Source organism: Anoplolepis gracilipes, chromosome 9 (genome assembly GCF_047496725.1).
Source record: "Anoplolepis gracilipes chromosome 9, ASM4749672v1, whole genome shotgun sequence".
Taxonomy (NCBI): domain Eukaryota; kingdom Metazoa; phylum Arthropoda; class Insecta; order Hymenoptera; family Formicidae; genus Anoplolepis; species Anoplolepis gracilipes.
The window spans coordinates 4628046-4639125 of NC_132978.1; the positions used below are offsets into that span (position 1 = coordinate 4628046).

The 11080-nt window shown below is 29.3% G+C and overlaps 1 protein-coding gene across 2 annotated transcripts; it reads right to left on the bottom strand.

Moving 5' to 3' along the window:
* Positions 1-458: 458 nt before the first annotated feature.
* Positions 459-10853, bottom strand: LOC140669693 (glucose dehydrogenase [FAD, quinone]-like). 2 transcript variants are annotated; one of them, XM_072899730.1, is made up of 3 exons: positions 9466-10853; positions 6763-6828; positions 459-590 (listed from the first exon to the last, which is right to left on the bottom strand). In XM_072899730.1, exons 1-3 carry the CDS (start codon positions 10050-10052, stop codon positions 578-580), a joined length of 666 nt encoding a protein of 221 aa, XP_072755831.1. In that variant the 5' UTR covers positions 10053-10853; the 3' UTR covers positions 459-577. The 2 variants fall into 2 exon arrangements, 1 of the variants encoding a protein (XP_072755831.1); XR_012047380.1 differs by lacking the exon at positions 459-590 and adding an exon at positions 6035-6097 and having other exon boundaries at positions 6194-6828.
* Between the last annotated feature and the right edge of the window lie 227 nt (positions 10854-11080).

Consider the following 11080-nt stretch of genomic DNA (forward strand, 5'->3'; position numbering starts at 1 on the left):
CCATAAAATGTTCGTGCTTTATTATATAAAATTTTAATACATATTTCTCACGCTTCCTTACAAATTCTATAAATTTTTGTGACAATATCGTTTTCCTTCGAATTTAAAGGAAATCCTCATTTAATCACAGTCTCTCCGTGCTTTCACGATAATATATATACAATATATTTCACTTATTTTATCTCGTAATTATTTTCTCACCTCCACTTTTTCCCTTTCCACACGTGTATACGTGTGATTCACAGAGTAGAATCTTTCCATTCCTCCTTTATCATATCGCTGGCTTTCTCGGCGATCTTGTACACAGGCGCCGTCGTGTGACCGGCGATTATGGTTGGCATGATACTGGCATCCACGACCCTGAGACCGCTGATCCCATGCACTCGTAACCTGTGGTCCACACTCGAATTCCTCCGAGTGGACATTTTACAGGTGCCTGAGTAATAATATACATTCGTCGACACGTGACGAGCGACGCAGGCCCAGTATGGATCGCTCTTGAAGGCAACGTGCTTGCATCCTGGAAACGGTACCGATAGCAGAACGGTATTGTAACGTTGGGACGCTTTCGTGGAGGCTACTTCGATCGCCTGGAAAAGAATGTATGCAAAATTTAATTAACAATAATTTGTAATGGGGAAAACCCTGAGAAGAAATGCTGGTTCATCTCGAAAATTTGTGACAAAATCCCAATCGCGCATCTCAGGAACAAGACCATCAACCAGAATTTGCTCATCGCGAAGCTACTTGTTTCTTTTTATCGCACATGAGATAACCCTTCTTCAAACACATGTGCCTATATCTCTTTCTTTAAGTTTAATACATCATTCTCATTTCAATCAATAATGCAATAATACTCATCGCTGGTTTACTCCATTAGATCAATCTTTTTAAAACATAATTTTTAAGGATTTTAAAAGACTGTCTCAAATTTTTTTTTACATTTTTTTATACGTTTAATATTTACGTTATATACACGGAATATATTTTTGATATTTTTTTTATTATCTGAATTTTTGTTATATCTTTGATACGCCTTTGATTATGTAATTTAAGTAGACAAACCAATTTAAGTAATATAATTATTACAGAAATGATCCCTAAAAATGTATCGTGTACATTTTTTTGATTCAAAATAATAATAAATAAAAAATATTTGTTATAGTTATTAATAAGGCGTTAATTTTGCTTTTGGCAAAATTTTTCGAAAACGCAAGTTATACTTGAGTGAAAAACTAATATCTTTTAAGTGATTAAAAAAAAGAAACGTGTTTAGCTCGCGAAATTTACTCAACTGTTGATTGTGAGATTGAATTGAACTTTTGTTGTTTCATCTGAGTGACTGCCAAACTTGCGTGAAAAAAAAGACTCAAGGCTAACCTCTTCTGACATATTATATAAATTAATTTTATTTGTCACATCATCTTAATGTCAAGATATTTTTTTATGTACATATGTACACAATTTGTTGCGTATATTCAATATTTTTTATTATAATTCTAATTGATGTAATTTATACAGATGTTATTAGCTAACATTTCGAAAACATTTGTAAAACATTATATTAGAATGTAAAATGCAGGTATAATTAATATTTGAAAATATTGATTTTATTTTTGTTTTTTGGCTTACAAAGACAACCGACGAGATATTATTAAAGACCGTCGGCCTTACGGAAAAAAATTACTGACAATGCAAATATTTTCTTGCTGAAGGTAAAATCTTTGTACTGTCAGATATAAATAATGATAAAATAATGATTAAATACAATAAAACGCTTATTTTATTATTTTGAGGACAGCACACAGAAGATTTATACATTTTTGATAATAAAACAATAACTATAGATGAGTTAAATATTTGCATGATTTAAATAACTCGTATAATTAAGTCAAATGTTACTAGGTAACATTTTGAAAACATTTGTAAGACATTATATTAGAATGTAACATGCATGTATAATTAATATTTGAATATTTTAACATTACATTTTTTCTTGTTTACTACGCGTATGAAATTAAACGCGATAAATGTGTCGAAAATTGCAAAGAAACGAGTTTTATGTAACCTATATAACCAATTACAAAATCATCTTTAATAGTAGGATTGGTATTTGCACCTATTCTACCGTAATGGAAAAAATAAAGTTATATAATGCGTGTTGCACAATATCATACCTGCTGATGCGTGTATGTACATACATCGAGATTTAGGCCTGCAGGATTATTCTGAAACTTCTAACGCATACGTTATGATGTGCTGTCTTTTTTTTACTTATTAAGAAAGAAAAGGACAGCCATATCGTAACGTATATTAGTTAAAAGTTACAGAATAGCCCTGCAGGCCGTAAAATTGGCATTTTCAAAGAGTAAGTTCAAGTTTTGATGCTATAAAAATGATTCTCATCGTCATGAAAAAAATAGAATAATTATTTAATTATTTAATAATTTACAAAGTGAAAAAATCTTAAATGTCGACCTGGTAAAGGATATTTATTTAATTCTTTATAAAATATTACATAACGTTTTGACCCTTGATTTGGGTCTTCTTCAAATGTTCACCTCAGAACTCGAACATCTGAAGAAGATCCAAACTAAGAGTCGAAACGTTATTTAAGATTTTTTCACTTTGTTTAAAAAACTACTGGCGACTATTAATATTTTTACTTTTGTTTTAATAATTTACATTTCTTGACATATCAGATATTTTTTAACGTCAAAGAATCAGCAAATGTTCTTTCTCAATTATCATGTTCGTTTGCTTAAATTATGTATAAACTTAATGTTGCAAAATATTTAATATTAATTATTCTTAATTTTTTTAACGTGCATTACCCAGATAGCACATAATATTTATGATAAATATTTATAAAAATATATTTTCTTGAAATATATACATATTTTATAAAAATCTTTATTCGACATATTCTTAAAATATAGATGAAATATTTTATATCATATATGATAAATAATATAATAATTTTTGATAAATAAAAACTAAACATGTATAGTAATTATTTTGTAAATACTTGTAATATATTTGCTATAGGATATGGTAAATACTTATGATCTATTCAACCTAAAATCTTAAAAATATTTATAAAATATTTTAATAAATACTTATAAAACATTTAAATAATTATTATAAATATTTTGTGCTGTCTGGGTATATATGTATATTTGGCAGACGGCGTTTAAAAACGATAGTTTGATAATTGATCGACTTATCTCGAGAAAATTCGAGATTTTGAGTTTGACACAATAAGCAAGTGTCAAATGCACATCTGCATTTAAGGGATACTAGACTTCAAGAGTCCGGATGTCGAGAATGAATTTCCTGTATGTGTCCGAATCGGCGAAGAAGCAATGAAAGCAATTGTACGTAACACAGCTGTCATCGTGTTACATCTGTTAAACTAATAGACTCAAAGTGACAGAAAGAATAAAGATGTTATGCACCTGTTAAAGAGTCTTTGTCTGGTTCTAAATATTATATGTATATATTTGTATCTTTTTCTTTCACCAAATTAAGTTACCACATATCTGTGAAGCCGCAGTTATTAATAATTTATTAATAATATTATTAATAAGTAATAATTTTTATAACGCAGTTAATGACGAAGGCAGCCATGACAAGCATTCCAAGAAGAAGCTCTTGGGTGGGAAGCGAAAGGACAGGAGCTAGGGGCGACTTTAGAAAGTGAAAGTTCACCGGACGAAGATCAAGAAATCAACTAACAATAAGTTAATTCTATTTTTTTTCTTTTTTTGATTGTGACATTTCTATCTCATAACGTACAAGTGCTAATTTATCACATAGTTAACAGATCTTTCTGTTTCATATTTATCAGAAATATAATCAAGTTAACAAGTGCTTGATGATTAGAAACGATGGCCATTCAACTATTATTGATCCATATTTTCTATCCGTGCTATACTTTTTTCACACTGGCATAATTAAACTTGATTTTTAATATTAGCTTATTTTAAATATTTATGATTTGATACTTTTGCTTACATTGATTTTAATTTGCTCAGTTAATATACTGTTACGTTCGCCAGATCCAAGGGGCGCAATGCTCGGCTCTCAATTTTACACTCACACTCATAAATAAAACACACTTTTAATAAACAAGGGGAACTTTAATAATTAACACGATCACAGAAAAACTTTACAATAATATCAATAATCTCGTAACGTAAGATAACGCGATTGTTCAGCTTGACAGCTGTCACAAATTTCTCAAAATCATAAGACATAAAAATATATTTTAGTATCAAAGTCTTTATAATATACATACATATATATATATATATAGGGGAACGTGGGGTAGAACGGCCAACGTAAGCATTGAGCAAGTTTTCAACATATTAAAAAAAATTTTAAATGTAAAATTTTTTTCTCACTTTGTGGGTTTGTCACGTGTCTGGAAGAAAATCTGCGAACATTTTAAACTCTCTAATGTAAAAGCTTGAAGTTTCTCCTACAAGCCCCTCCCCCGCCTACGCTTTTGTTAACTATCATTGCACAGTATCACATGGGTTTTCAACTTAAAAATTACAAATTTACATTCACAGCATTTGAAATGTTGATAAATATCGATACAAAATATGTATAAATATGACAGAAAAAATCGAAACAAGAATCTATATGAAATCGTACAATAATAAATCACGTTTGACATTGAAAGGAATACTTTACATGTGATACATTGAATGTGTAGACGGGGGCGGGGCGGAACTGCAGCATTCAAAGTATGTGTTACTTAGGAGTGTAGTTTCTACAACATATGTCAAAGTCAAGGTCATGGGCAAGGTGTGCGTTAAAGTAAAGTTTTACCGAAATACACTTTCGATCTTTTAATGTGTAATTGTAATTAGTATAAATTAATTCAAACTTAAGACGTACATATATAAAATATGAAATGATATAAATTTTATAAAGTGTAATTTAGCTTTGGAATATAATACGTATATTTCACGTGTTTTAACATCATTCTGAATAAAAACAATTAATTTTATACTGTCATTTTTGGTTACTTTCTGGATATTTAAATACAAATAACAAAATTTTACATGAGAAAAGCTGTAAAGTAAATTTTTATTACGATAATTCTTCTGTAATTTGTAAAGCAATTGCAGGAATAAATTTATAATAAATTACAGTCAAAAAATAATGCTGACACATTCCAAAATAAAGTTACAAATTTAAGTCCATTAATTTTGCGAAATTTTCAATTAAATTTGAAAGATATTATTCAGGAATTAAACTTTTCTTTTAGAAAATGTAAAAGAGACGATTTTTTTTAGCCTTTAAAGTAGATTGGGCTCTTAAATATAACATACAAAATAGAATAAAATTCGAAAAAGAAAATGAATTAAAAATCAATAGCAGAACACTAACTTTATAATATATATAAAATACATAAAAATGTTTAAATATGCACAATTAAATATGAATTTTTAGAATACTTTTTCTATAACAAAAAATTTTTATTTTAATCTGACTTTCCAATCTGCTTTCTAAAAAAATATGCAGTTTAATACAAATATATATAAAATGTTGATATTTATTGGTTATCTTTATTTGAAATTTTAAAAGCGGATTATATAGATCTCCTAAAATTTTTCGTGTGAGACGAATAAAGTTTAGAATAAGAATTAGGATTAAATTTGAGAAAAATATATTTGCATTTGAATACAAGTTTTATTATATATGTACATTTATGTCGAAAATAATACATGGAAAATTTTGCAATTTTAGAAATGCATAGCCTTTGCAATTTACGATTATTATATCATCGAAAGTTTGAAGAACTTATTTTGTTATGAAATTCGAAAGTGGACTATATTGACCTGACAATTTGTTAAATATACGGTTTGATAAACACAGTTTTTGCCAGTCCTAAAAAAAAAGATTTCATCTATTCTGTACTTATTGTTAAATTAAATGTTAAATTATATAGTTAAATTATAGTTTAAATATGTGTGTATAGTTATATTTATTTAAATTACGCTTGACTATGAATATAAATTTGATATTTTAATTAGCAGTTTGATCATAAATAGTCAAAGAGAATCAGCACGTTTTCTCAAGTCTAAAAAGCAACGAATCTGTTAGATCTTTTTAATAATACTGTTTTTGTTTTATTTCAAATTGGATAAATAATACAGTCATTGACTAGATTACACACTTGAGCAGAACGTCACATTTACACATGCGAAATGAAGTGTAATAATTATCCGTAATTACATTCGTTCTTTCCATAAAAAATTATACAATATTTTATTTTAAAAAGTCCCTTTGAAAATCCTATAAAAAAATATTCGTGTTATAATATAATATATCTTTCTCGTGTACAAGGCCCCTTTATAAGCTGTCTTAAAAATTCTACGATATTTTGTGGCACAAAAATCAATGCTTTTATTATCGCTTTCGTTCGGATTTAAAGTTTTAAATTTAATTACATTTTTCTTCGCCCTTTCATGATAATGTCTCCTACATTTTATCTCGTAACATCCTCCACTTTCTTGCTTCCCACACGTGCGTGTGTTTGTGTGTGATTCATGAAGCAGCATGGTTGTCATGATACTGGCGTCCATGACTCTGTGATTGCATGATCTCGTGCATTCGTAACTTGTGCTCCATTACACCCGAAATCCTTCGTGGATATCTTACATGAGTCCACGAAATGAACTATAGTCGACCAAAGTGACGGGGAAGACAGTATAAATTACTTATAAAGGCAACGTATTTGCATACCAGAAATGGTGCTGCCAACAGCATGGTGTCGTAACGTATGAGTGCTCTCGTGGAAACTTTGATAGCCTGGAAGATAAAAAAAATGTAGGAAATGTTAATCACAGTAAAGTAGGTAATTAAAAGTAAATTAAAAATAAAAATATATTTTGTAATGTGGATTATATAGAGTGGTATATTTTAATTTTACTAATCAAATATCTTGAAATCCTGGAATTATAGAAAATAATCTTTCAGACAAAATTGATAGAGTTTTGATAAGGAAAAGAGGTCAATCAAGTTTTTTAAAATAAAAATAATTTTATATTTTTATACAAATTCATTCACAATAATTGATGTAAAAGAGTAGGATGACTTAAAATTGAATGGTATAAAAAATATTTTATACAATTTGTTATTACATTTTACATAAACCATGAAATATCTCGTAAAATATTCATTTTTCTATAATGTTATTTTAATAATTTTAATCTAATTTTAGAGAGTATACAAAATAATAAAAAAAATTAATTTTTACAAAGAAATTAGAAGGATTTTATTTCAAAAATTAGATGACCTTTACATGAAGAATGATCTTAGTTAAAATTTAAGATTATCAATTTTTTGTCTTTTCAAAACTCTATCAATCAAGTTTTGCCTAAAACTTTTTTTTACATTTTATAAATTTCAGATATTTAATTATTAAGATTAAAATAAATTACCGTATATTAAGACACAAGGTAATGACTTTTACACGGGATATACTCTTACCACCTTTATAGCTTGCATCATCGACTTTAGATCGTGCTTGTTATCATAATAATTGATGTCAATGATGGATGAATCTGATATCTGATAAAATGGAATTAACTAAAGAAAAAAAATTAATTAATTAATCAATTAATTAATTTTTTTTCTTTAGTTAATTCCATACCTGTGAAATCCTCTATCATTAATCAATTGTGACGTTGTCTAAAACTATTAGCTACTGAATTTACACCCAACACTAGCTCGATATTAGGATAGTCACCATCTTTTCTCAATGATTTATTCTTGTTAGGATACGTCTCAAGGATGTCATGATTGACAGTGATAAAAGTTATATTGGAAACAGTCCTTATTAAACTTTACATTCGTCATAGTAATTTCTAAAAATAACCATATAAAATGCTTATTATGTTCGCTGTTTCCGCGTATATTTCTCAAATTATCCTTAGTTTTAATAAAAGCTAATCCTTCAGTGCCTTCGAATATCGTTCAAAGACATTGTGTTTTATATCAGATACTCCAGGAAACTAGCTAGACTGATAGCTAGACGCTACCCAGGTAGAACAGAAAGTCACAATAATGTTAAAATACATTAAAATGATTAGAAAATGATCGAAAAGTGAGTTTTTCTACTCATATTTTCATCATTTTGATGTCATTTGACATTACTTTAACGTGACTTTCTGTTCTACTTGGGTATCTGACAATAGTCACGGTTTCGATGGCTAAAAAACTATTAAAGATGACATGCTTTTGTGATCCTGTAAATTAAACCTCATTGGAAGGTCCCTCAATTATGTGGAGCTCAAGTTATCTTTCAGGCCTATCCCAAATAGCATCAATATAATAGAACTGAGCAAGACTCACTTTTATTATATCACCGGAAGTTGAAGGAACTTTAATTCGACGTGGAAATCGTGGACTATATTGACATAATCGCTTGTTAAATACATAGTTTAATCATCTTTAGTAAAATTCGATAATGCTAAAGGAACATGATTATATTTATTTGTAGGTTTTTGTTCTTGTAACGAGTTATATAATAATAGTTATATAATAATAGAAGAACTACAGAACTGTGTTGAATTCAGCGATAATGGTACCTATATTTTATTAATATTTTTATTTGGTGTTGCCTTAAATTAATTTTATTTTTGTATTAATTTAATTAGTTGACATTAACACTGATGTTAATATTAATTTATTTCGAGTGATCTTATTTCAAGTGCCACAACAAATACTCTTCTTCATCATCTTTATTGAGAAATTCCTTGTGTTAAAAATATGTGTGATAGATAATGAGCAGCATTTTTTATAAACTCGCTTTATTAACTTAAAATACTTAAATACATAATATCGTAAAGCTTTGATAAAATATCTATAGTCTTAAAATGTGTGTGTATTGTTGTATTTGTTTAAATTGCGTTTTACAATTATAACTTTGACATTTTAATTAGTAGTTCAACCATAATAAGCAACCAAAGAGAATCAGAATGTTTTCTCAAATTTGAGAAGACAGTAAATTTGTTACATCATTTTGACAATATTGTTATATTTTTTCAATGTACTAGCTACAGAATGCAGCCATTGACTAACTTTACACTTGAACAGATGTCATCTCTACATATGTGAATGAAACATATAATAATTATACATGTAATTGTATCTATAGAATCTGACAAAAAAATAAGTGATGAAGAAAAGAGAAGAAGAAAAGATGAAGAGATAAAAAAAAATAAAAGAAAGAGTTGAAAAGATGAAACAATAGAAAAGTTAATAGGAGAAGAGTTAACGGCGAGAAATAAAAAGATGAAGAAAAGAAATAAAAGAAATAAGAAAAAAGATAATATTACTGCTAAAAAATTTCGTACAATTGAAGTTATATACGAAATGTCACTAAAGCTTCCCACAGGAGAAAGAATGGAATAATCGTATAATTTCTAATCTGAAGACACGTACCTTGCGTCTTCATCCATCAGCTTGCATCTCTCGGACTTGATGAAATAGGGCAGTACTTCCTTGTAACTCCAGCCTGGATTATTCAACGCCGCCCAGGCATCGTAGTCAGCGGGCGATCCTCTCGAGTACACCATGAAGTTCACTACCGAGGTACCTCCGACTGCCTTACCGGATATTAAGTTGCAACGGCCATCGACTATCGACAAACAATATCCTCCATGGCCACTCGTGTCCTGTGGTCGCGGCTCACTTTTGTACACGCGAACGTAATCCGTCGTAAAAAGTAATGGTGAGAAAAAGGGGACATCCGTGAGGAAGATCTCGTCGTCGCCCTCCTCGAGCACCAGGACTTTCCAGTTAGGATTCTCGGTTAGACGATTCGCGACTACGGATCCAGCCGTGCCGGCTCCGATCACCAGAAAGTCGACGGAGGGAAAAATGTAATCGGGTATTCCGTCCTCAAGCTCCTGTATTTTTGGTGCGGGTGGAAAGCCTGAGAAGAAGTGATGAATCGTCTCGAGAATACCCGGTGACAAAATCCCAGTCGCGTTTCCCAGGAACAAGATTGTCAAGCAGAACTTGCGCATCGCGAAGCTGCGTGTTTCTTTTTATCGCGCGGGATAATTTTAAAATAACTCTTTTTCAAACAGATATGTCTATATCTCTTCCTTTAAGTTTAATACATCATGCACATTTCAATGTTGAGTATTTTGTCGGTTTCTTACTCGACAGATAATTGAAATTTTCACATCAAACACACTGTTGTGAGCTCGAATAGGACCTTTTTCGAGAATCGTTGATTGTTAATCAAAATAAGTTTGTCTAATGTCTTTTTAAAATATCACTTTAGCATCTTTCTGATTTTGAAGTATCGAAGATCCATCAGCATAATCTTCAGTATTAATATAATTTGAATAATATTTAGACTGTAAATGTGATCTTTCACAATTTATATCACGAATGCACGTCGAGAACAAAAAATCATCAGTTTATTGTGGCACTTTATTGTATCTTGTTTTTTTTTTCAGGTATTTGCAATATCAATAAACAACTGCAGTATCTTTCAATATGGCTGTAGATTTGAATAGCATCAAGGACATGTATGTCAGTTGTTATCCGTTTCGCAATTACGTCAACTGATGCAAGGAATATAAATGAAAGAAATCAAACTGAATATTAATTAGCGGTTTGAAATGCTGTAGCTGAACGAAATTACATCTTTGTCGTGCATTCGAAGTGACGTTTGAAAACGCTCAAGTTGAAAAGAACTTATTACATCATATTATATCAATAATGCAATAATACTCATGGTTGGTTTACTCGATTATGTCACTGTTTTTAAAACATATGTTAATTTTTAAAGATTTTAGAAGACAGTCACACCATTTTTTTTATTCGCTTAATATTTGCAATATATACACTAAATATATATTTGATTTTTCTTTATTTTTGAATCTTTATTTTATTTTTGATAAACCTTTGATTATGTAATTTAAGTAGACAAACCAATTTAAGCAATACAATTATTACACAGACGATAACTAAAAATGTGCTGTATATATTTTTTTAATTCAACAAATAAAAAAAATATCTGTTATAGTTACTAATAAGGCGT